Source organism: Notamacropus eugenii, chromosome 2, assembly GCF_028372415.1.
Source record: "Notamacropus eugenii isolate mMacEug1 chromosome 2, mMacEug1.pri_v2, whole genome shotgun sequence".
NCBI classification, from domain to species: domain Eukaryota; kingdom Metazoa; phylum Chordata; class Mammalia; order Diprotodontia; family Macropodidae; genus Notamacropus; species Notamacropus eugenii.
Window position 1 is genome coordinate 7197907 of NC_092873.1, and position 27615 is coordinate 7225521.

General features: G+C 35.5%; 2 protein-coding genes across 2 annotated transcripts in view; both read right to left on the bottom strand.

Moving 5' to 3' along the window:
* Positions 1-459: 459 nt before the first annotated feature.
* Positions 460-12741, bottom strand: LOC140522454 (ankyrin repeat domain-containing protein 26-like). Its single transcript, XM_072637894.1, has 4 exons — positions 12648-12741; positions 11911-12092; positions 4966-5115; positions 460-1462 (listed from the first exon to the last, which is right to left on the bottom strand). Exons 1-4 carry the CDS (start codon positions 12739-12741, stop codon positions 494-496), a joined length of 1395 nt encoding a protein of 464 aa, XP_072493995.1. The 3' UTR covers positions 460-493.
* A 1643-nt stretch (positions 12742-14384) lies between these two features.
* Positions 14385-27615, bottom strand: part of LOC140522455 (ankyrin repeat domain-containing protein 26-like) — a 28135-nt gene continuing 14904 nt past the window's right edge. Inside the window, exons 7-16 of the mRNA XM_072637895.1 lie at positions 26684-26812; positions 26600-26628; positions 26434-26515; positions 26285-26329; positions 24117-24166; positions 23281-23419; positions 21134-21347; positions 19413-19593; positions 17657-17800; positions 14385-15341 (exon numbers count right to left, since the gene is read on the bottom strand). Of these exons, the coding sequence (XP_072493996.1) occupies positions 14385-15341; positions 17657-17800; positions 19413-19593; positions 21134-21347; positions 23281-23419; positions 24117-24166; positions 26285-26329; positions 26434-26515; positions 26600-26628; positions 26684-26812 (1970 nt within the window). The remainder of the gene's footprint in view (positions 15342-17656; positions 17801-19412; positions 19594-21133; positions 21348-23280; positions 23420-24116; positions 24167-26284; positions 26330-26433; positions 26516-26599; positions 26629-26683; positions 26813-27615) is intronic.

Below are 27615 nucleotides of genomic sequence, written 5' to 3' on the forward strand. Positions count from 1 at the left end.
CTCTTCAACTTCAGCATTTGAAATAATTTATTCCATTTCAGAGTTCAAATGGGATATTAGGAAAATTATTAAAATGGAAAAAATTATCTGCATTTATGAGGCAGCGATTTCCCCTACAAATATTTATGAAACCAAAATGTCATGGACTCTGAGTCTTCTTAAGGTAAAAAGCATTTTTTTATTTTTATTTTTATTTCGTTTTTATGTTATTATTTTTATGTATCACATTATTTTCATTTCTTAATTTCATTGCTTACTTTTTATTACAGTATGTTTAATTATTATTGCATTCATATTATCTTAAAAATCATGACATTACTTGTTCTATTTATCATATTATGGATTCTCATTCTCAATTCTTACATATCAGCATTTCCCCAATGAAAGTTGATAACCTCACCAGCCTGTTGAGAATTCAAATTCCTAAATTATCTTGATTAAAATTACTTTGACTTTCATTTCAAAAAGCTATATCGTTATCCAAGTATGACATTTAATGACCGAACCCTCTTTCAGCCTTCTCAATTTCATATTTACACATTTGTTCTCCTAAGTGGTTACATTCACTGACTAACACTTTCTTGCTGTCTTCTACTAGAAGAACTTGTTTTTCACTATCAGCATAAAGTTTGTTGAAGAGATCAATAAACTGTACCTGAGCATCACTCAGTTGCTTTTCTTTCATCGTGACTTTCTTCTGTGTGTCTTCAAGCGCTTGCTGAAGCACCATATTTTCACTCTGGATTTGACGTAACCTTTCTTGGAGAGATTCATTTTCCAAACTACATCTGTTGAGTTTTTCCTTTAACACTCGATTTGTTTCTTCAAGTTCCTTTGCCTTCTCTTCAGCATGGTTCAGTTCTCTCTGTGTGTTTTCTACAATATATGTCTTTTCTCTGAGGGATTCATGAACATGGTCTAGCTCATTTTCTAAACTCTTGGCTCCACTTTCAGCCTGAGAGAGTTCTTCAGAAAGGAAAGCATGGTTCTCTCTTAAACTAGACAAGTCACTGTTTAACTTGTCCTGTACATGAAGCCACTCATCTCTTGCTTCCTGAAAGGAATGTTCAAGGGCTAGTTTGGACGCCTCACTTTGCTCATAATCGTCAATAACAGACATCAGACGAGACCTGTATGATTCAATGTCGCTCTCTAGTCTCTCTGTGTTTTCTTTTGCATTCTCCAATTGAGAGTTCAGCGCTGCATTCTCAGCTTTCAGAACCTTTACTTGGCCACTGTATTGAAATCGGATTTTTCTTAATGCTTCTCTATTCCACTGTAATTCCTGTTGAAGCTCCTCATTCTTCTCTTTCAAAGCTTCAGTTTCTTCTCTGTGGTGCTTTCTGGTTTGCTGATTCTTAATTTTTACTGTTTTTAATTCCACTTTGTGCATGGCAACTTCATACTGTATGATGTCCTTTTTCTCCTGCAAATATTTTTCCTTTACATTCCTAACAGGAACCTAAACATAAGGAAAAGAAAAGATAATGTTATTCAAAATAAAATGACTTATTCGGATATTTCCTTAAAAATTCAAAGGAAACGCCAAGGGGCCAAGAAGCATAGTGTATTTAAAGAAAAAGTTAACTGAGGGACTTTCACCTCTTTCCCATTTCTATCAATTTGCTGAAAGAATACGACTGAAAACTGCTTCATCAACCAGAAGATTTGGACACCATTTTTGAACTCACAAAGCTGTCTGTCTTTCAGTAGATTTGGTTTCCTTTTCTCCATACATTCTGTCTCACACTGATGATTCTATCTGAGACATGTCAAGGTTTTTGGAAAGGACTTTCAGTACATCATCTCACCTAAAATTTGCACCACCCTTGTGAGGGAAATATTTATATTCCTTCATATTGCTAATTGGGTAACAGAAGTGCACTTCACGCACGTAAAACTATAGATTGTTGAAGCAATAATGGACACTACTGATGAGTTAGTACATCATTTTACAAATCAAGAACCAGAAGCCTAAAGACAGAAAATCATTTGTCGAAAGCCAACTGGATGGCAATGACTGAAGCAGAACACAAAATCTTGGAAAAGTCACCCTTAGATGCAGAGTTTTAACAAACTTCAGACACATATTTGTAAAAACACACACATATATGTGCATGTATCAACGTATGTGTACATGTATATTTTTGTGTGTGCATATACACATGCACACAGGAACAAATATATCAATATAAATAAATATATAAATATAAATGTACATGTTAATATAGATAGATAGATAGATAGACAGACAGACAGATAGACAGATAGATAGATAGATATAGATATACAATAGGTAGGTATTCAGCAATTGTTCTTCCAGTAGGGCTGCTAACTCAACCAAATTGCATCAAGTAATGTTTGCATTAGGAAAAACATGAATGGATTACTACCATCTGCTCTAACGTGCAACTTTAGTGATATCTCCCTTTTGTAAATGCTTACTGGAAAATCGCTCACTTCGTAGTTGTTTAAATTCTACCGTTTGTTATAAATGAAGTTTCTCTATTTTGTGTTAACTTCCACAGAGAGTGAAAATTCTTCAAGGAGACAGTGCACGTCTGACACACAGTCTTTTATCCTGCTCAGGATCTATCACAGTGTTGTTCACATAGACAGTATTCACTAGTTGATGAAATAACGTTTGAACAAGGAAGAAACTGTAATTTCACTAAATTCTTACATACTGAAAACTTACACGATCAGGGAAATTACACAAGAAATGGTGCCAGTTTGGCCAGAATGCCCATAAAATGACCTACTTCTTGCTGCCAACGATGGACTCTAAGTTACTGCTTGCTTGGTATACCTTCCAGGAGTCAGTTCACACCTCGTTTCTTGACTGCAACCTGAAGCCAAAAGCTTATGAAGGTTCATATTTTAATCCAAGTCTTTCAGAAAGAAGGTGAGAGAAATGAAGACAAGAAGTGATAGGGGCGTTACTTGGGAAACAGAACTTATTTCATTCCAGTGCTCATTTCTGACACCTTGAAAAATTTCTCAAGCATGGACATTGAAAAGAAAAGTCATTTTCAGAAGAATGAGATTGGAATTCATAATAGTTTCTTAACTAAGCTGAGTACACTGAAATTGGCCAGGTTAAGAAAACTCTTTTGCAATATTAGGAGATGATTATCCAAATGTGGGAGGCAGTATTATTTATATATAGTGGACATTGGTCTTTATGCTTTTGGAGCAGGGAAACTAGCATTTCCTAAGTGTCCAATATGTGCCAACAATAAAGGCCATAAACATAAGAGATTTACAATAATGATCTCATTTGATTCTCACAACAACCCTGAGAAGTATGTACTAGTATTATCCCCATTTTGTGGCTGAGGAAACTGAGAAAAACTAAGTGACTTGCCTAGGATCACACAGACAGAATCTCCGGACACATTTGAAGTCAGATTTTTCTAACCCCAGACCCAAATTTCTATCGCTAATTCCCCCAACATACGTCTAAGTGGAGAAATATCTCATCATCCAAAGTTCTTTTTTAACCTGCTTTGGCAGAGTTACTTACTTACTTTTCAAGTTATGGTGACTACCAGGGTGAAATTGCGGTTGGAAGAATCTCAGAAATCTCCCTTACTATACGTTGTGCCTTCCACCATGATGAATAGCATGCAGAAATACATGGAAATGTGGGAAAGCAACTGACAATGGAGAAAGCTATTTGATAGTATTAAAGGGAAGGGGCTAGAAGAATTTAACTGTCATGCTATTGTACGCTTAACTGCACTTTCATTTTAATAATTTCGAAGAATGATCACAGAAACTACAATACTTTCGTATTGAATTTCTACTTTTGGAGTCTGGAAAATTGAAACTTTATATAAAATCATACTAGAGAAACTCAAAGTACTCTAGCCCAACCATTACCTTAGAACAAATTTAATTTTAGGTAAACTTGCAACTCCTGGCAAAATCAACAGAAAACATTGAGTTTCCTTGTTCCTGTTTTTCTACTGCTAGTGCTACCACTACAAGTACTACTATCACTAGAACTACTAGTACTAGAACTACTACTAGTACTACTTGTACTGAAAAAATAATAACAATTACTTCTCTTGACAGCATGCTTTGAAAACAACGTTCTATCAAAAATAACGAAGTCTAAATGATCACTGTCCTCAAGGAAATCTATGATAGTTGGGCAAACAAGAGGTAGAACACGGAAGTAATAGTTTGTTAACAGATGTGAACAGCATAAAGCAATAAATACCCAATGAGGTCATATCAAATGAAAAGTGGATTTCAGGAGATTCAGAAATCCATATGGGTGAAAAGTCCCAATGGCATTATGGCAAACGAATCATGCTTTTGGAAGGCACAAGCATGCTGGAGGTAAAGAGTCGATAGGTTTTTGACGGGTAGTGCAGATGAGGACGTGTAACTGTGTGTAAGCCAGAAGAAGAGTGTGAAGAAGGTATGGAGCCAGAAATCTACATGGTGAGATCAGATCGATGAAGTTAGAGGATATTAATGAAATCATCCATCTCATTACTTGAATTCTCAATTGCATTTTGCAGGTACAATTTACATATTTACAAATTGTGAAGAAACAACCTTTTCCTGTTGTTCAAGGAGAAGTTTCAACGTAAGTAAACAAGTAATTTCTACTTCACAGTATTGCTTCGGAATTAAAAGAGAAAATAATGGTAAAGGTCTTTCTAAACATAAGGAATCATAGAAATGATTTAGGCATTATGGGTCCTTGGGAAAACACCTCACTCTTTCTGTAAAGACAGATAAACCAAATTGTCAAGGACATCATGAGTGAATATTTGTATTGAAATTCGTGTGCACACATTGTGGAGTTTGTAGGTCTAATTTAATTCGACTTAATTGACAGACAGAGCGTTCAGAAAATTTATACTGTTGACGAGAAAAAGGGAAATGTCACACTGCACACAATTTCCATTCATCAGGAACAAATTATTGATCTTTTTGCATACATACTTTATTTTTGGTTTCATCTACTTGCTTCGGTAGTTTTTCCTTCTCTTCATAATTCCTTCGATAAAATGATGTAACTTGTTGCGAAACTATTCTCATGGCTTGGTAGTTGCCAGAAACAGGAACTTCTCGCTGAAGATTTCTTTCTCTGGCCTGAGAGATATATGTCCAAATTATTTATATAGCTGATTTCAGAAAGCAGAATTAGCTCATGTGAAATAAATATCATGTCAAAATTCACATCAAAAGTCATTATAGTTCTGCATGCAATTTAATTTCATCAACATATTCATAATTTTCATAGATTTGCGGTATTAATATCTTAGATGTTATTTAACAAAATTCCCTCATGTTGCACATGAGAAAAACGAAACTCCAAAGAGGTTAGTTGAGTTACCCAAGGTCCTAACGTTAGTCGTTTCTAGCGACAAAGATTGACACTTGGCTCCTGACACGAGAAAGCTCTTTTGATTATTCTACTCAACCTTCATTTAGCATGGGTCAAATGAAATCTTTCTACTTGCTCAAACATTCAGCCTGATTTCCCATTGCCTGTTTTTTGAGCATAATTGTATCACCTCAAAAGTTATCTAGGGACTAAAATATTATAGGTGAGACTCACATGGAAGGGAATGGAATGAGCGGGGAGGAATGTATACTTTTTTGTACTTGATAGCCACATTAATGGTTTCCCATTCCGTTTTTCAGAAAAGTTAACTGCCTCATTTCTATGCACCAACCTTTAGAATGAAGAGGACATCTACAAGAAACGTTTGAATTTTCCTTCCTCTCATTGTTTAACTCGGGGGAAGGAACGTAGGTACTGGTACGCATGTCAGGCTTGGTAAAAGCGCTTCACATGAATGATGTGCTTTGCTCAAAGCCACAATGAGAAGAACACATATGGTCACTAGCTGCTGTTCCCATCTTCAAGAGTCTTTGCTAAGCCTTCAAAGAATTCCTTTTCCTGTTCTGATAGGAATTACACGCCTGGTTTCAGTCCATCGGCAAAAAAAAAGGAAACTGCGGAAAACATGCTAGCTCTCCCGCTTATGCATATATAGCACATTACAAAATCAGAGTTTTGTACCTGCAGACGTATTCATTCATTCACATATGTGTATAAGCAAATATACACACAGAGATACAAAGTCGTGTGTTTATGGACTGTTATACTGCAGAAATTCATCTCTGCTTTCATCATAGTGCCAGGCAAGTTATTGCATAAATTATGAATACCAAATGAAGCCCCAAATCAAAAGAAATCAAAATGTTTTCTCCTATTAGACAAGTTGAAATACTTTGTGAAACTAAATTTAACTAAAGTCTGGTAAGTTGTTTTGAAGAAAACGTAAGGCTAAAAGAAGACAATGTAAAGTTGAGAAAGTAAAATGGGCGCAATTCACTGAATTCTTACATGTTAACTAAATTCTACCATTGAATGACAAGATAAAATTTTCATATTTTTTAGATGAAATTATTACCCAGTACAATATATGGTACAATGGACGCTCATTGTATATATGACAAATCACAGAAAATGAGAGCTGCTATTAGACTGTGTAAAGCTGTTCTTATTCAACAACTAAAAGGCAGTGATGCCAGAACTTGCAATTTTGCACACCGAGCAAGAATTATTAGTAAAACAATAAAAAGTACTGAGATTAAAAAAAAATTGGTAGTGAAGCACAATAAAAAATAATATTAGTAACCCCAAAATTAACCTCTTTTTGAATAGAATTACCGTCCTAAATTGAAAAGAAAAGGAGTGTCTAGACTCTGGATTTTCACTACAACTATCATCCTGTCGTTAGCGTTGCAAAGAGTAGTTCAGAGGAATCTGAATTGAAACTCGTCAGAATGTTGAGCATGTTTAAATGTTAATGAGATGTCTAATGGGAATATTCCAGAGTATCTGAAAAGAAATGTTATCTTTCAACTGTTACATTATTCCTAGCATTTTTTGGTAAGACTTCTCTTAAACTTCAGCGTTGGAATTAATTTATTCCATTTCAATATTCAAATAGAATATTAGGAAAATTAATAATATAAAAAATTATTTGTGTTTATACACTAGCGATTTCCCTTACAAATATTTATGAAACCAAAATGTCATGGCCTCTAGAATTTCTTCAATCAAAATGAGTCATCTTATCTACAAAAGCATTTTTTAATTTTAGTTTTATTTGTTTTTTAAATTATTATTTTATATGTCACATTATTTTCATTTAAGTTAATTACTTATATTTTATTACAGGATATTTACTTATTATTGCAATCATATTATCTTCAAAATCATGATATTACTTGTTCTATTTATCATATTATGGATTCTCATTCTCAATTCTTACATATCAGCATTTCCACAATGAAAGTTGATAACCTCACCAGCCTGTTGAAAATTCAAATTCCTAAATTATTTTGATTACAATTACTTTGACTTTCATTTCAAAAAGCTTTATCTTTGTCCAAGTATGACATTTAATGACCCAATCCTCTTTCAGCCTTCTCAATTTCATATTTACACATTTCTTCTCCAAAGTGGTTACATTCACTGACTAACACTTTCTTGCTCTCCTCTACTAGAAGAACTTGTTTTTCACTATCAGCATAAAGTTTTTTGAAGAGATCAATAAACTGTACCTGGGCATCACGCAGTTGCTTTTCTTTCATCGTGACTTTCTTCTGTGTGTCTTCAAGCGCTTGCTGAAGCACCATATTTTCACTCTGGATTTGCCCTAATCTTTCTTGGAGAGATTCATTTTCCAAACTACATCTGTTGAGTTTTTCCTTCAACACTCGATTTGTTTCTTCAAGTTCCTTTGCCTTCTCTTCAGCATGGTTCAGTTCTCTCTGTGTGTTTTCTACAATATATGTCTTTTCTCTGAGGGATTCATGGACATGGCCTAGCTCATTTTCTAAACTCTTGGCTCCACTTTCAGCCTGAGAGAGTTCTTCAGAAAGGAAAGCATGGTTCTCTCTTAAACTAGACAAGTCACTGTTTAACTTGTCCTGTACATGAAGCCACTCATCTCTTGCTTCCTGAAAGGAATGTTCAAGGGCTAGTTTGGACGCCTCACTTTGCTCATAATCGTCAATAACAGACATCAGACGAGACCTGTATGATTCAATTTCGCTCTCTAGTCTCTCTGTGTTTTCTTTTGCATTCTCCAATTGAGAGTTCAGCGCTGCATTCTCAGCTTTCAGTACCTTTACTTGGCCACTGTATTGAAATCGGATTTTTCTTAATGCTTCTCTATTCCATTTTAATTCCTGTTGAAGCTCCTCATTCTTCTCTTTCAAAGCTTCAGTTTCTTCTCTGTGGTGCTTTCTGGTTCGCTGATCCTTAATTTTTACTGTTTTTAATTCCACTTTGTGCATGGCAACTTCATACTGGATGATTTCCTTTTTCTCCTGCAAGTATTTTTCCTTTACATTCCTAACAGGAACCTAAACATAAGAAAAAGAAAAGAAAGTGTTATTCAAAATAAAATGACTTATTCTGATATTTCCTTCAAAATTCAAAGGAAACGCCAAGGGGCCAAGAAGCATAGTGTATTTAGAGAAAAAGTTCACTGAGGGACTTTCACCTCTTTCCCATTTCTATCAATTTGCTGAAAGAATACGACTGAAAACTGCTTCATCAACCAGAAGATTTGGGCACCATTTTTGAACTCACAAAGCTGTCTGTCTTTCAGTAGATTTGGTTTCCTTTTCTCCATACATTCTGTCTCACACTGATGATTCTATCTGAGACATGTCAAGGTTTTTGGAAAGGACTTTCAGTACATTATCTCACCTAAAATTTGCACCACCCTTGTGAGGGAAATATTTATATTCCTTCATATTGCTAATTGTGTAACAGAAGTGCACTTCACGCACGTAAAACTATAGACTGTTCGAGCAATAATGGACACTACTGATGAGTTAGTACTTCATTTTACAAATCAAGAACCAGAAGCCTAAAGACAGAAAATCATTTGTCGAAAGCCATCTGGATGGCAATGGACTGAAGCAGAACACAAAATCTTGGAAAAGTCATCCTTAGATGCAGAGTTTTAACAAACTTCAGACACATATTTGTAAAAACACACACATATATGTGCATGTATCAACGTATGTGTACATGTATATTTTTGTGTGTGCATATACACATGCACACAGGAACAAATATATCAATATAAATAAATATATAAATATAAATGTACATGTTAATATAGATAGATAGATAGATAGACAGACAGACAGATAGACAGATAGATAGATAGATATAGATATACAATAGGTAGGTATTCAGCAATTGTTCTTCCAGTAGGGCTGCTAACTCAACCAAATTGCATCAAGTAATGTTTGCATTAGGAAAAACATGAATGGATTACTACCATCTGCTCTAACGTGCAACTTTAGTGATATCTCCTTTATAAATGCTTACTGGAAAATCCTTCACTTCGTAGTTGTTTCAATTCTACCGTTTGTTATAAATGAAGTTTCTCTATTTTGTGTTAACTTCCACAGAGAGTGAAAATTCTTCAAGGAGACAGTGCACGTCTGACACACAGTCTTTTATCCTGCTCAGGATCTATCACAGTGTTGTTCACATAGACAATATTCACTAGCTGATGAAATAACGTTTGAACAAGGAAGAAACTGTAATTTCACTAAATTCTTACATACTGAAAACTTACACGATCAGGGAAATTACATAAGAAATGGTGCCAGTTTGGCCAGAATGCCCATAAAATGACCTACTTCTTGCTGCCAACGATGGACTCTAAGTTACTGCTTGCTTGGTATACCTTCCAGGAGTCAGTTCACACCTCGTTTCTTGACTGCAACCTGAAGCCAAAAGCTTATGAAGGTTCATATTTTAATCCAAGTCTTTCAGAAAGAAGGTGAGAGAAATGAAGACAAGAAGTGATAGGGGCGTTACTTGGGAAACAGAACTTATTTCATTCCAGTGCTCATTTCTGACACCTTGAAAAATTTCTCAAGCATGGACATTGAAAAGAAAAGTCATTTTCAGAAGAATGAGATTGGAATTCATAATAGTTTCTTAACTAAGCTGAGTACACTGAAATTGGCCAGGTTAAGAAAACTCTTTTGCAATATTAGGAGATGATTATCCAAATGTGGGAAGCAGTATTATTTATATATAGTGGACGTTGGTCTTTATGCTTTTGGAGCAGGGAAACTAGCATTTCCTAAGTGTCCAATATGTGCCAACAATAAAGGCCATAAACATAAGAGATTTACAATAATGATCTCATTTGATTCTCACAACAACCCTGAGAAGTATGTACTAGTATTATCCCCATTTTGTGGCTGAGGAAACTGAGAAAAACTAAGTGACTTGCCTAGGATCACACAGACAGAATCTCCGGACACATTTGAAGTCAGATTTTTCTAACCCCAGACCCAAATTTCTATCGCTAATTCCCCCAACATACGTCTAAGTGGAGAAATATCTCATCATCCAAAGTTCTTTTTTAACCTGCTTTGGCAGAGTTACTTACTTACTTTTCAAGTTATGGTGACTACCAGGGTGAAATTGCGGTTGGAAGAATCTCAGAAATCTCCCTTACTATACGTTGTGCCTTCCACCATGATGAATAGCATGCAGAAATACATGGAAATGTGGGAAAGCAACTGACAATGGAGAAAGCTATTTGATAGTATTAAAGGGAAGGGGCTAGAAGAATTTAACTGTCATGCTATTGTACGCTTAACTGCACTTTCATTTTAATAATTTCGAAGAATGATCATAGAAACTACAACACTTTTGTATTGAATTTCTACTTTTGGCGTCTGGGAAATTGAAACTTTATATAAAATCAGACTAGAGAAACTCAAAGTACTTTAGCCCAACCATTACCTTAGAACAAATTTAATTTTAGGTAAACTTGCAACTCCTGGCAAAATCAACAGAAAACATTGAGTTTCCTTGTTCCTGTTTTTCTACTGCTAGTGCTACCACTACAAGTACTACTATCACTAGAACTACTAGTACTAGAACTACTACTAGTACTACTTGTACTGAAAAAATAATAACAATTACTTCTCTTGACAGCATGCTTTGAAAACAACGTTCTATCAAAAATAACGAAGTCTAAATGATCACTGTCCTCAAGGAAATCTATGATAGTTGGGCAAACAAGAGGTAGAACACGGAAGTAATAGTTTGTTAACAGATGTGAACAGCATAAAGCAATAAATACCCAATGAGGTCATATCAAATGAAAAGTGGATTTCAGGAGATTCAGAAATCCATATGGGTGATAAGTCCCAATGGCCTTATGGCAAACGAATCATGCTTTTGGAAGGCACAAGCATGCTGGAGGTAAAGAGTCGATAGGTTTTTGACGGGTAGTGCAGATGAGGACGTGTAACTGTGTGTAAGCCAGAAGAAGAGTGTGAAGAAGGTATGGAGCCAGAAATCTACATGGTGAGATCAGATCGATGAAGTTAGAGGATATTAATGAAATCATCCATCTCATTACTTGAATTCTCAATTGCATTTTGCAGGTACAATTTACATATTTACAAATTGTGAAGAAACAACCTTTTCCTGTTGTTCAAGGAGAAGTTTCAACGTAAGTAAACAAGTAATTTCTACTTCACAGTATTGCTTCGGAATTAAAAGAGAAAATAATGGTAAAGGTCTTTCTAAACATAAGGAATCATAGAAATGATTTAGGCATTATGGGTCCTTGGGAAAACACCTCACTCTTTCTGTAAAGACAGATAAACCAAATTGTCAAGGACATCATGAGTGAATATTTGTATTGAAATTCGTGTGCACACATTGTGGAGTTTGTAGGTCTAATTTAATTCGACTTAATTGACAGAGCGTTCAGAAAATTTATACTGTTGACGAGAAAAAGGGAAATGTCACACTGCACACAATTTCCATTCATCAGGAACAAATTATTGATCTTTTTGCATACATACTTTACTTTTGGTTTCATCTACTTGCTTCGGTAGTTTTTCCTTCTCTTCATAATTCCTTCGATAAAATGATGTAACTTGTTGCGAAACTATTCTCATGGCTTGGTAGTTGCCAGAAACAGGAACTTCTCGCTGAAGATTTCTTTCTCTGGCCTGAGAGATATATGTCCAAATTATTTCTATTGCTGATTTCAGAAAGCAGAATTAACTCATGTGAAATAAATATCATGTCAAAATTCACATCAAAAGTCATTATAGTTCTGCATGCAATTTAATTTCATCAACATATTCATAATTTTCATAGATTTGCGGTATTATTATCTTAGATGTTATTTAACAAAATTCCCACATGTTGCACATGAGAAAAACCAAACTCCAAAGAGGTTAGTTGAGTTACCCAAGCTCCTAACGTTAGTCGTTTCTAGGGACAAAGATTGACACTTGGCTCCTGACACGAGAAAGCTCTTTTGATTATTCTACTCAACCTTCATTTAGCATGGGTCAAATGAGATCTTTCTACTTGCTCAAACATTCAGCCTGATTTCCCATTGCCTGTTTTTTGAGCATAATTGTATCACCTCAAAAGTTATCTAGGGACTAAAATATTATAGGTGAGACTCACATGGAAGGGAATGGAATGAGCGGGGAGGAATGTATACTTTTTTGTACTTGATAGCCACATTAATGGTTTCCCATTCCGTTTTTCAGAAAAGTTAACTGCCTCATTTCTATGCACCAACCTTTAGAATGAAGAGGACATCTACAAGAAACGTTTGAATTTTCCTTCCTCTCATTGTTTAACTCGGGGGAAGGAACGTAGGTACTGGTACGCATGTCAGGCTTGGTAAAAGCGCTTCACATGAATGATGTGCTTTGCTCAAAGCCACAATGAGAAGAACACATATGGTCACTAGCTGCTGTTCCCATCTTCAAGAGTCTTTGCTAAGCCTTCAAAGAATTCCTTTTCCTGTTCTGATAGGAATTACACGCCTGGTTTCAGTCCATCGGCAAAAAAAAATCAAACTGCGGAAAATATGCTAGCTCTCCCGCTTATGCATATATAGCACATTACAAAATCAGAGTTTTGTACCTGCAGACGTATTCATTCATTCACATATGTGTATAAGCAAATATACACACAGAGATACAAAGTCGTGTGTTTATGGACTGTTATACTGCAGAAATTCATCTCTGCTTTCATCATAGTGCCAGGCAAGTTATTGCATAAATTATGAATACCAAATGAAGCCCCAAATCAAAAGAAATCAAAATGTTTTCTCCTATTAGACAAGTTGAAATACTTTGTGAAACTAAATTTAACTAAAGTCTGGTAAGTTGTTTTGAAGAAAACGTAAGGCTAAAAGAAGACAATGTAAAGTTGAGAAAGTAAAATGGGCGCAATTCACTGAATTCTTACATGTTAACTAAATTCTACCATTGAATGACAAGATAAAATTTTCATATTTTTTAGATGAAATTATTACCCAGTACAATATATGGTACAATGGATGCTCATTGTATATATGACAAATCACAGAAAATGAGAGCTGCTATTAGACTGTGTAAAGCTCTTCTTACTCAACAACTAAAAGGCAGTGATACCAGAACTTGCAATTTTGCACACCGAGCAAGAATTATTAGTAAAACAATAAAAAGTACTGAGATTAAAAAAAAATTGGTAGTGAAGCACAATAAAAAATAATATTAGTAACCCCAAAATTAACCTCTTTTTGAATAGAATTACCGTCCTAAATTGAAAAGAAAAGGAGTGTCTAGACTCTGGATTTTCACTACAACTATCATCCTGTCGTTAGCGTTGCAAAGAGTAGTTCAGAGGAATCTGAATTGAAACTCGTCAGAATGTTGAGCATGTTTAAATGTTAATGAGATGTCTAATGGGAATATTCCAGAGTATCTGAAAAGAAATGTTATCTTTCAACTGTTACATTATTCCTAGCATTTTTTGGTAAGACTTCTCTTAAACTTCAGCGTTGGAATTAATTTATTCCATTTCAATATTCAAATAGAATATTAGGAAAATTAATAATATAAAAAATTATTTGTGTTTATACACTAGCGATTTCCCTTACAAATATTTATGAAACCAAAATGTCATGGCCTCTAGAATTTCTTCAATCAAAATGAGTCATCTTATCTACAAAAGCGTTTTCTAATTTTAGTTTTATATTGTTTTTAAATTATTATTTTATATGTCACATTATTTTCATTTAAGTTAATTACTTATATTTTATTACAGGATATTTACTTATTATTGCAATCATATTATCTTCAAAATCACGATATTACTTGTTCTATTTATCATATTATGGATTCTCCTTCTCAATTCTTACATATCAGCATTTTCCCAGTGAAAGTTGATAACCTCACCAGCCTGTTGAGAATTCAAATTCCTAAATTATCTTGATTAAAATTACTTTGACTTTCATTTCAAAAAGCTTTATCTTTGTCCAAGACATTTAATGACCGAACCCTCTTTCAGCCTTCTCAATTTCATATTTACACATTTGTTCTCCTAAGTGGTTACATTCACTGACTAACACTTTCTTGCTGTCTTCTACTAGAAGAAGTTGTTTTTCACTATCAGCATAAATTTTGTTGAAGAGATCAATAAACTGTACCTGGGCATCACGCAGTTGCTTTTCTTTCATCGTGACTTTCTTCTGTGTGTCTTCAAGCGCTTGCTGAAGCACCATATTTTCACTCTGGATTTGCCCTAATCTTTCTTGGAGAGATTCATTTTCCAAACTACATCTGCTGAGTTTTTCCTTTAACACTCGATTTGTTTCTTCAAGTTCCTTTGCCTTCTCTTCAGCATGGTTCAGTTCTCTCTGTGTGTTTTCTACAATATATGTCTTTTGTCTGAGGGATTCATAGACATGGCCTAGCTCATTTTCTAAACTCTTGGCTCCACTTTCAGCCTGAGAGAGTTCTTCAGAAAGCAAAGCATGGTTCTCTCTTAAACTAGACAAGTCACTGTATAACTTGTCCTGTACATGAAGCCACTCATCTCTTGCTTCCTGAAAGTAATGTTCAAGGGCTAGCTTGGACGCCTCACTTTGCTCATAATCGTCAATAACAGACATCAGACGAGACCTGTATGATTCAATTTCGCCCTCTAGTCTCTCTGTGTTTTGTTTTGCAGTGTCCAATTTAGAATTCAGCACTGCATTCTCAGCTGTCACAACATTTACTTCTTCACTGTACTGTACTCTGATTGCTGTTAGTATTTCTTCATTCAACTGTAATTTCTGATGAAGATAATCATTCTTTTCCTTTAAAATTTCTATATGGTTTTCTTTGTCTCGATTCTTAATTTTTAGTGTATCTACTTCGAGTTTGAGCATGGCATTTTCATCCTCTAAGATTTGATTTTTGTCGAACAGATATTTTTCTTTCTCATGGCTGTCAGGAATCTAAACATAATAAACAGAAAAAAAGTGCTACTCAAAATAAAGTTATGGATGCTGATTATTCCCTAGCAATTCCAAATAAACGCCAAGGTACCAAGAAGCATACTTTAGTAAAACAAAATTAAAATGAGGGAGTTTGCCCTATTTCACATTTCTCTCAGAGTCAGTTTTCACAAAGAACACATTTTAAAAGTGCTTCATTAATCAAAAGACATGGAGTGTACTTTTAGGCCTAGAAAGCTTATATTTTATTTCCTTTGCTCTGTCCATTCTATTCCACGCTGATAAGTCATATTGTTAATAGAATTAAAATACTTAATATTTTCAAACTGCCTCTTCTATGTTGAGTTATTTTACTCATTTTCAGTGTTGTGCAATCTCTTCTGTATATCTTAGATTCTTTTCCCTTTCCCCCACCTCCTTTCTTCTTCTCTCTCCACTTACTGCCTTACACGGTGTACGATCTTATAGAGCATCAATATCTTGTCTTATATCTTATCTAGTATCTTGTATCTATACATACATTCCTATTAAGTGCATTTTTACCTTAGTTATACTCCCTAGAAGAATTAAAATGAACGGGGGAAACCATAAAACAAAATGTAACAGAAAAGACAATGCTGTGCTACATTCTGCGATCAGATTTCATAGTTGTTTCTCAGCATGTGGAAGGCATTTTGCTTCAAGAAGCCAAAGGGAATTTTTTAAGTCCTTGCAATGCAACGAGGTACTACATCTACAAGAATATTTCCTCACACACTCTGGTTGTTCCTGCATACAATATTTTCCTGGTGCTGCTCCTGTCACTCATCATCAGTTCACATAAGTCCTTCCAGCCCTCTCTAAAGTCTTGGTGACACATTGCCTTTGGTGGTATTCAGCAAAGTACTTCCCATACATTGTCTCACCTAAGCCTTGCCACACCCTGATGCGGGAAATATTGATATTCTTCTCCCCGTTTTACAGATTAGAACTTAGGTTAGGATACATTATTGAACAACCTGTCCATTATCACACTCAGTAAGTATCAGCAGCAATATCTCAATCCAGGTCTCTTCAGACTCCAAATCTAGCACACTTTTTTCAATAGCTTATTTCCTTTCAGCAGTTGATATTAAGAATTTGTCCTAAATGGAGACTCCTTGCCCTGGTACAATGAACTTCACTCCAGAACAATGAACTCATAAGTCTTATGTTTCTTAGTAGAAGTCTTACGAATAATCGATTTTCTCATGGATGTGTCGCATTTTCATAGCATCATTGATTTAAAACTTTTAGAAGTTATCAAGTTGAAATCTCTCATTTTAGGGAAGGGAAAAGTCAGGCCTAGAATGTGGTCCCCTACTGATGGTAACCTAGTCTTAACCATGACATGTTAAAGAAATGATGAAAGAATTATTGGGGCCAAATAATAAAATATGACTATTGCACTCCCATCACAACCAAACTCCTCCAGGAGCGTTGGATCCCGTTCAGGACCAGAGAACAGAGTTTTGTCCAATAGCTTAGAAGCTGCATTCTATGATATCTTTTCTAAAAAGCCAGAAGGAGAGCATGAATTGGTCACAGGTGAGTTCAATGAAGCACTCCAGTGTGCAAGCACCAAAGGACTACTAAGGGCCAACAACCCAAATGGTTTACTTCAAACAACTGTTGAAAAACAGAAGAAAATGAAAATTTCTAATTTTGGCATTTGAGAAACTTGTGTTTCTATCATGCTGAGCAATGATGAATGTGAGCGAATGGAGGAATTCATGGCCCGGATAGAGCCTTATGTCAGAAACCTAAGTGAAATTTATTTCTGTGGCAAATACTTTTATTCCTTTTCTTTAATGAAAGATGAGGGAGACAAGAAGGTGAAATAGAGCAATCTATTAACATATATTTCAGAACCCTCACTCTCTTCCCTGAAAAGTACAAGCAGATGATATCCCTTAATCAAGGAAGAAAAATGGTTTGTGTTTGAGGTGTCACCTTCTACCTAGTTGCATTCCTTTCTCTCTCTAAGCTAGGAGTTAGTGACACTGATGTGCTGCCCCTTTCCTATGTCCAGAAAGGAAGAGGCACTGTTGTGCACCAGGAACTTTTTTCAGTAGACGTAAAGTTGGGTCTCGGGAGAGATCATTCAATTAAAAGAAAAAGAAACGGTCAAGCAAGACAAACAGTATTGTGCTGATTTTAGTCACTAGCTGTGTCCTGAACTATCTGTTGCAGACAGATGGACGGGACTGAGGATAACAAAGATGTCCCAAAATGAAGAACCGAAATCTGAACTTTCAAAATATGTAGTTAGATTTGAAAATGACCAAAGTAAATACCTCAGAAGTCTGAGTGATTTTGGAAGCAGTTGTTTTGTTTTCTTTCTGCTTCGAAAGAGGATTGTTCAGAATCCCACTTTGCAAAGCTATAACATTTAGCTCCGGAAAAAGTGGTCCTTGAGTTTCCTTTAGCTCTTCTTCGTCCTGCGGACAAGAAGTTCATAAAATTTTCATCACCATTTTCCTTCAACAGTCAGCAACAACATTTTACCTTTAAATGGAATACAGAATCGGACAAAGCACGGAAACTAACTTTAAAAACTCAAAGAAAAACAGGCTACTGAAAAGGAAAAGCAACAAGAAGGAAAGCATTTCAAAGTTGGAAAGGAACCTCAATCACTCCTCAGGGCGATCCACACCCAGGGTTAAGTCCTTAACTCTTATAAGCCTCAGCTTGAAGTCTTCACAGGTGAGGATAGATACCATATCTCAAGTGAACTCATTCGATTTGTGGATGGTTCTCTTTGTTGGCAAGTTTTTTCTCATTAATCTTAAAAATGTACATTTGTGCAACTCTTATCCATGGCTCTTAGCTCTTATCCTTACACTGAAGCAGAGCAAGCTTCGTCCTTCTTCCACATGACTCTCCTTCAAAAACTTGAACATAAAAGGATCAATAGCTCTATTTTCTTGAACAGATCCTCAAAAGTCATGGTCCCCAAGGGCCTTCCTCATCCTGTTTGCCATTCTGCTTATTAGCGAGCATAATTCTGAGGAAGCCACAAATGAGTTAAACAACATAAGCCTATCTACTTATTCACTTCAGAGTAGAGAGTGCTTTTCACCTTCTCTATTTTGGTAGCTATACTTTTCTGAATAAGATGCAAAATTACGCTAGCTTTTGGGTTCTCAAATAACATCAATAAATCAACTTTAGTTTAGAACTGGCCACGATTCTTATATCTTTTCAGGCAAAATGCTATCTAAACCTATTTCCCCCAACTCATACGTATGAACCTAATTTTGTAACTAATTGTATAATTTGACAGTATCCTCACTAAATATCATGTTATGAATAGGCTCAGTCCAGTACTCTGACTTCTTGAGAGTTTGCATTTCCTCCATGTAGAAAGTCTGCAATAATTTTAAGTAAATCAACACGTAAATAAGTAAAACATAAAGACCCTAGAGACCAATAAACTCTTCTGAAAGCCTGAAGGATGTGTGCTAAAGTGCAGTGAAAGGAAGAGAAAAAGAGAACGAACTTGCACTTGCATTGCCCAAAGTATTTTCAGATAAGGAGACTCTCTCTAAAAATGGAGAGGAATCCTCTGGAACTTATGTTGCTATCAAAGTTGAGGATAGAGCAGTGGTGTCAAACAGATCCTCCAGTACTGAGTTCTATGGACAGGTCTGGGGGACTTTGAAACCTTTGGCTCAGGGTTAGGTGAGATGAACTCCGTGGCAACATTTGAACCCAGGTTTCTCGGGATATCAGGTTAGTTCTATTCACTACGCCATAGTGATCCTCTACTGTGAGACATACTTTAAAAAGTACTAATTTCACTTTACTCTTTCATGGCTCTTTAGACTGCAATTTTACATTCTAATGCTACTGCATGGGATATATATTTTTTTATATTCATGAGTACATATCTACAAATGATTAGACCCAACTTACTTACACTAGACATAAAAATCCTAGTCCTTTCTCAAGATTAAAAAGAGTATGATGTTCACTTCCCCACTCCCAGGGAACCCACAAGTTTTCTTACCAAGAACAGATGGAAATAGTGACTTTAAAATTCCAATTTACCTGTTTCGAATGATTTGTTTCTGTTCTCAATTCCAGGTCCAGAGTTCTGAGAGGGTATTGAAATTCCTGTCTTAGCTCCACTTTTTCACCACATCGTTCTTTTTTTCTGAACTGGTGACTCATTTTTAGAACTAGCTTTTCTTCAGCGTCTTGCTCAATTTCTTCTTGCTTCCCGGGAACCCTAGAAGAAAATTGTCCTTTTTCAATGACAATGCAGTAGAAATAAGGATGAAATACCATTGAATATACTCATCTGGATTTCTAAAGGAAAAGAAGATTAATTTATTGGGAACTCGATCTATGTAGAGAACTCCCTGTCAAGGAACTCCCTCTGTTCATGCAGAGTGGTCCGTGCTCTACACTTTTGAGTTGACCTGTTTCTGTTCTCTATTACACTGAGAATAAACGTAACTTGCACAGGCTCACAAAGTCAGGATGTGTCAGAAACTGATGGAGTTCTTGGGTGCCTGTGCTTGGACACAATTCTAAAATCACGTTTCTCTTTCAAAGTCGCATTTCTCCCTAGCCTCAAAACATTATCTCAGGCAGTTTCTCCCCAGTGCAAGAAAACAGCCTGTCACAGCAACAACTATTATCTCCTTACCTGATACAATAGCCAGTTACAACCATAGAATTCAGAAGTTTGAACAGCTGTGTGCTGGCTGAACAGTCTGTGAACATGGCCAGAACGACATTGACTACTCATTGACCCATCATATGTTTCCTCGATTTAGATATAGGAACACTCCCTTACATTTTTCTTGTCCAACAAGATATTCGTGAGACCAATCTGGCATCCGTTAGTCTGTCCTGACCACTAGTGGACTTAGGGATGTTTCAGTCCTAAAACCGCATCTCTATGCAGTTGCCACTCCTCCTTATGCTATTTCCCTGTGAACTCTGCGTATAATACCTGCCAGGTAGATACCAAAATTACATGTTCCTTTAACAAATAACCTCTGCTTAACCATTGCCTAGTCTCACCTTGAGTCATCTGCTTAGCATATTTGGCACATGTTTTCCTATAGACTATCGTATATAAACTTTACCTGTACCCAGCTAGGGTTGCAGTTTCCCTAAGAACCCTTGCTGCTGAAAAGTGTCAGAAAGCTTTACCTTGATGTCAAAAATGTTTGAGTTTGTGAATTCATTCCAGGTGACCTGCCCGTGGTACTCTGGTCTTTGCGTGGCACTTATTGCCCCTCTGCCAGTTGTCATCAAAATCAGAGGGGAACCCATTTTTTTTATCCAGGCTGCTCCAGGGCATTTTAATTCTATCAAAACTGTATCATATATTCACTTGGATGCTTTTGTTTCTTGTATTCAATGAAGAGAAATTCCATAAATTGTATGGAGCTGGAACAAAAGATTATTTCCAAATTCCCGAGTTCTGATACATTTCAAATTCGCCGGTGAAAAGTGTAGAGGGGGATGCATATGAAATTACATCCATTTTTCCATTACTATTGATTAGTGAAGTGATTTTTTACTTCATGTTGAAAAAAATGAAACACAGCTACTTGTGTTACAGTTTTCAAAATTCACTACAAATGCATCTCTACCTGATATCCACAGAGTAAAAATGAGTAAGTAGGGCTCATTCATAATACTGTTTGAATGAGGTGGTATTTTGGCCTTCCTAACCTCAAATCCTCTATCACATTTCTTCAACGGTAAGAGAAAAGCTTCCAAGGATTTGTTTAAAATCATGAGTTCCATACCTCGTGCTACGAAGTTCTCTTTTCCATTCTGCTTTTTGTTGCTCTAAGTCAGACACCATTTGCCTTGTTTCTGATAATTCTTCCCGCAGTCCACAAATCTTGTTTTCTAAACTCTTCACTTTCCTGGTGAGTAATGGACAATGTCCTTTTTTACGTACCACTGATCGATCATATCTAAGTATTGCATCTTCATTTTTCACAAGTTTAATAAAATCTGTACAGAGGAAAACGCAAGTCAATAAAAACATGAGTATTTTAAAATCCGCTGAACCGTAGCAGTATACTTAGAATTCAAATACTCTGGCAATGACAAAATCATATCCACGTATAAATCCTCACATATTGCAAAATAATGCGTTGTCAAAAATTTACATTGAAGATGACAATAACCTATTTCTATGTGTGCACTGTAGGCAATGAAACACAATCTCTAAGTGACAAATTAATTGATATAAAAAAATCTGAAAGCTCAGAATTCTTCACAATGAAAGAAAAATATTTGTGAAAAGGAAGTATTTTGAGGTGTATTCTGGGTGGGACAAATAAGATTCATCCAAGGGATTATATACTTAATATCTACATAATGAAAATATAGTGAATTATTTTAGAAATATAAACATGTTTTGCTTTACATAATTGTATGGAAACACTGTTTCCTCTTTAGAGATTTATAATATCAATAAGTATGTAATATTCACACATTGAAATATCCATCCTCATTTATTCATTGGCGAAACCTCTGGTAACTTGAAACACCAGAGGAAGGTCAAAAATGGTTCTGAGCACTAAAGAAAATAGCTGCCCCTTTATTCTTGAGAGACATATGGAGTCAAATTGAGACCTAATCCAGAGTTAGAAATGTTCGTTATGTCGTTACAGTTTCAACGAACTTGATTATTGGGTTTTCCTTGGGAACTTCCAATTCTTCATATATTCATTCACTGTTGAACTGAAGTGAGGCAACAAGAGAGAACCCAATTGCTGGATGTAGACATACTGGAGTAGAAGCGAAGCTGACACTGAGGGAACTGGTTAGCTCACCGATTCAAAGAAAAGAAGGTACTGAGGCACCGAGAAGTTAAAAGACTTGTTAAGATTCGCACAACTGGAACGTGTTAAAGGCAGAATCTGAACCTAGCTATTCACGGCATCGTGTCCAGTGCACTATCCTATATGCCATGCTGAGAGAAGAATTATAAAAACTAGGCAGAATATTTACAAGATGTTTGATATTTGGGGCCATTTTATGAAAGATTATCATATTTTGACTATTCTTTTCATGAAAGAGTTCACTCCTTGAGATCTTTATACTCGTAGTCAGTTCAGTCTCTTCAATGGTTCTCCTATTACCAACCAATATTACTAACACAGATTATATAATATAGCACTTAGAGGCTTACAAAATACACCTCCTCCAACAACAATCCTGTGAAGTATGACATTTTATACGTTATGAAACTGAAGTTCCACGTTTAAGTGTGTGCACTACAGACAAAATCAAGGCCCTGTGCAAATGTGTAATATCCTAACTTTCCATATTTAATTCTTACAGGTATATATTGTCCAGAAAAACTGGATTTTTCAGTGTCACTTTTTTACCTTTCTACTCAGAGTTTCCATGGTTGAAAATGTTCATTTCATCTCATTATTTTCCCATGATCTCTACCTACTGAATTCATACTCATTCTTTAAAAGTCAACTCAAATGCTACCTTCACACACAGGTTATTTATTTTGTAATGTTGATAGTCTTTCCCCCACTGAACCTCAAACAGCAATATGACTGTGCTTCTCAAACATACATATATATATATATGCATATATATGCACACATATATAGTACATATATACGTATATGTACATATACATATATATATGAATATACATATTAATTTTTGAGTTATCTATGTAGGCTATATTCCGTACTAGATTGCACATTGAATGAGGAAACTTATCTAAACTTTGAATATTTAGCACACAATAGGTACTTAGTGATTCTTTGGTGAAGGCCTGCCAGAGATTAAGCTGACCTCTACTTTGCTATGAGAAAATGGGTTAGGACTTCAGTGGTATCTTCTTGCATACACACACATCTTTGGTTTCTGTTGAACATTGTTATTTTCTTAGGAAATTGTAAAACGTTCGTACCATCACAACCAACACTAAGTTGTTCCATCACTAACAAAACATTCTTATAGTTTAAGGCAGGTAAATCATCACCCTCTGTAGCTGTGTCAGAAGACTGAGTGAGGTCATCACAATTGTTTGCATCCATCTGTACTGTGTCCTGTAAAATACATGACAGCAGGGGAAAATTAAAAAAACAAATATTTAAAGAACAACAATGGCTAACATTTCTGTCGCACTTTCAGATTTTCACAAAACTTCGTGGCATTCTCACAACCATTTTGTGAGACAAGCAATATTCATAATCATTTTACAAATGTAAGGTGGCTTGTCCAGTATCATAGACTTAGCTAGGAATCCAAGGATGGATTCAAAATTAGGTCTTATTGACCCTACCTAGTATGCCACCTAACCCAATTAGAAGCTACATTATTTAGGAATCTTGTGAAAATTATCATATATATATATGATATCATGTATGATATCATATAACGTATATAAAATAACGATATATAAGCATATATTATTATATCATATGTATAATATATATAATCACGTCTTCCTGATTATAAACATTCTTCTTTAATATATAGGGAGAAATGAAGTAAATTCCAGCTTTATCATCAAATTTCTAGCATTCACAATGGACATATTTGACTAGGAGACAATTTCTAAAATTATTCATTTTCAGATTAACTATTCCTATTCGTTGTCACTGAAACATGCATTATTTTCTAAAGTTATTGCAAAAAGCATTGAAAAGTAAACCAAGTTATGAAAGTCTTGCAAGCAAACTAGCATGAAAGGCACTTTGCATAATACAAAATATCAGAAATTGGAATATTATTATTACATACCTGTTCCAGGTCACTTTTATCAAAACTTTCTTGACTTTCCTCTGATGATCCTTTAAATTCCAATTATTGGGTTAAATGGGCATTAATGTTTAAGTAACAGGTGATTTTATTCAGAAGCATTTTTCTCATAGAAATGAAACCTCCCCCTCTTATCAGCAGTGGCAATCAGGACAGCTCTAAGTTATCCATTGTATTCTCTTTTCAAGAAAGGAATGAATATAAGAAAATTCGATTTCACTAATCATGCATTCATCAAATTATTCTGTAATCTCAATCAACTGCTGCATTTTAAGTAGCTTGTGAGATGTTCATTTTATACCAAATCACAGGAAGCTGTGAGGATTGATTTATGTATTCATTCCAGATGAAATTGTAAAATTTGAAAATTAAAGGTAAACTAATGAACAATGGTCATGTGTGATCATTTTGGTCGTTAGGCCAGGAGTAATCAATCCATTGGGTTACTTGTTTTTCTCAATGATGAAAGAGCAGGAGAGAGGCTTGCTAGCCTTCACGGAATGTTGGGAATATATTATCTGATATCTGCCCTCCTTTTCACTGTCCAAGTAGTAGAGTTATTTATATTCATTTGTCAAACCTTTTTGTCTGCCCTGGATCTAACCTTCTACAGAAACTGCTGATTCCAAGATTAGCAATGGTCTCTAAAGGCTAAATCTGATAGCCTTTATCCTCGTTCTTACTCTTTCTTGACCTTACATGGTCTTGATCACATACTGTTCAAGTTTTATGCTTCATGGATAACCTCTTCTGATGCTATTTGTTAGCAACTCTCATGATTTCTTGAGATAGGGTCAGAACACGTCATAGCAGACTATATTCACATTTTGACAATCTTACTAGACTGACGGAACAGGGTATTATTGTCATTATACTTTGCCTCCCTTTCAGAAAAGCATTTGACAAATTCCTACAAGTCATCTTTCTGGACAGAATAACAAACACAAGTACAAGAACAGGATAGAGAATTACATAGAAATGGTTGTCAGAATTTCTTGGGAGTTTTTTGGATGATGTGCTTTCTCTGAATCAATATAATAGCCGTGAGAGACAAAGCAATTTTAGATTTCATCAAAATAGAAATCACGTTCAGAGGAAGGGAGATATAAATCCAGCTGACCCCTGCCTTCGTCAGACCACACCTAAATACTGTTCTGTGTTTTGGGCACCATCTTTTGGGACTGGCTCCTGGATCTCTCAGCCTGTATGTCCTCCTGGAGCTTCAAATTCAACATGAACAAGTCTGAACTCATCATTTTCTTTTCTCTCCATTCCAGCTCTTAAATCTACAGTCTTTAATACTTTTTATCTTTGGTAAACGCATGCCATCTTCTCAGGAATATGGGCCCGTATCTTTGATACTCCTCTCATCCATATATGTATGTGTGTGTATGAAGAAACATACACATGCAAAAGCTGCTAAGTCCCTGTTGGTTCTACCTCCATCACATCTGTCATCCTCTCCCTTTTCATCAGTATCAAAGAACCCCCATTTCACGAACTCCTCAACTTTTACCTGGATTTTTGCCATAGCTTACTAAGCAGTCTTCATATTTCTGAATTCTACCTTCTCTGCTTCCTTCTACACAAAGTCATCAAGTAATCTCTTTAAGACCCTGAACTGGCCATTCTCTTGCTCTCTATCCTTCTGTGGTACCTTATTGCTGCAGTTCTCGGGGCTATGAAACCTTTCTTCCACAACCAATACCCTTTCTCCTGATCTCTCACCCCTCAATTTTCCTGGAGCAGTGTAATTCTTCTCCCTTACCTTCCACACTGCTGACATTTTAACACAGTTTGTACGTTGTACCCCTTCAGAGAAAGTAAATTTCTTGAGGCAAAAAAACTGTTTGTTTTTATCTTTCCATCGTCCAATAAAGCAGCAAGAATGTGATATTCACATGATAAATAATCGTTCCTTAATAAATACTAACTTGAATTGCGATAATACATACATAACTCAATTTATGTGGCTTTGGGAAATGTAGAAAGGAGGCAGCAAGTACAAAAATGCCACTTGAAATACGGTACTCATAACACAATAGCAAAAACCTGAAAACTGCAGGGCACATCTCCTATTAGGTGTGATTTTTTGAAAATAAAAATCATTTAATCTCCTACTTGTAAAAAAGGGGAAAATGAGACAATACCGTCAATATCATCTGAGTCATCTAAGTTCCTTTCTTCCACTAAATCTGTAAGATAAGTAGGGAGAAAGGGAAGGAAAAAAGGATATGAATATTTACGTTTTTAAAAATATACTTTCTTTCTTCCTAAATTATAGAATTAGGACACTTACATGACTTTCGTTTTTCCTGAACTCCATTTCCCAGGTTATCATTCGTGTAATAAACATGCGTTTCTGTAGTGGGTTGAATGGACTATGAAACCAATAAGAAGAAGATAGTTATATTGAAAGCTTTGAATAAATATCAGATGTAAATTAACAGTATCGTTTTTATTACCTTCACATTTTGATGTCTCTCAAGAGAATCTGAAAGAAAAAGAATGAAAGGTTTATCAACAAGTGTATTTCAGCAATATAATACCATCACAACTTCCCACAAAACGAATAGGCTTGTTGGATCCCAGTATGTGAATTAAAGAATGAAAGCCATAATTTGGTGTACTTCCGGTTATGGCGTTTGCATCACAGCAATTAGAATCAATTATCAGTTCTTGAAATAAAACAAGAATATAGTGTTAACACAACATGCAACGCACATTTCAAATAGACCCTACTTCAAGGGTTTTACATATTTGTATATGGAGCAGTACATAACATGCTCCACAGTGACACATGTAAAGGTGATTCTTTTGAAGGGATGGATACTCAAGATTCCCAGGGGGCTCTTATGAAGTTGATGCTGCAACACAGCATCATATCTTCCAAACAATGGCAGTGATTGATGCAATTATATCACAAGGGACCCCAGTGTGGATGATTCCTTAATTAGTTGTATAATTTGGAAATTCGCGTAATATGTAAGCAGTCACAATAAGGTACTTTCAAACAATGTATAAATGATATTCTTATCTCAGAAATAAAGAGCTAGAATTATGTTTTGAATACATCCACTTCGATGCACACTTGTAGAATAACAGTTAATAATACAGTTTCATTTCTTTCCTTATCAGTGCTGCCTACTGGCATCTTTACACCTCTGGTATCCATTAATTTATCAGTCTTAAAAGGTTTTTCTTTACTCATGACGGAAAGTGCCGTCCACAGCCAGAGAAAGTACTAAGGAGTGTGAATTCAGAGTCAAGCAGACAATTTTCCTTTCGTTTTATTTTCTTTGTCATGGCTCTTCCCATTCACTCCAGTTCTTCCATATAACATGACTTATGTGAAAAAACGTTTGATAGGAAAATACATGTACAGCCTATATCTGATTGCAGAATGTCTTGAGGAGGGGGAAAGGGAAGGAGGGGGAGAAAATGTAAAATTAATGGAAGTGTATGGACAAAACTATAAAAA

Coding starts and splice junctions, on each gene's coding strand:
- LOC140522454 (XM_072637894.1), bottom strand. CDS start 12,741: ATGCGTACCAGTACCTACGTTCCTTCCCCCGAGTTAAACAATGAGAGG. Junction 5,116..11,910: donor TAGATGAAACCAAAAGTAAA/GTATGTATGCAA, acceptor TATATCTCTCAG/GCCAGAGAAAGAAATCTTCA. Junction 1,463..4,965: donor TAGATGAAACCAAAAATAAA/GTATGTATGCAA, acceptor CCTTATGTTTAG/GTTCCTGTTAGGAATGTAAA.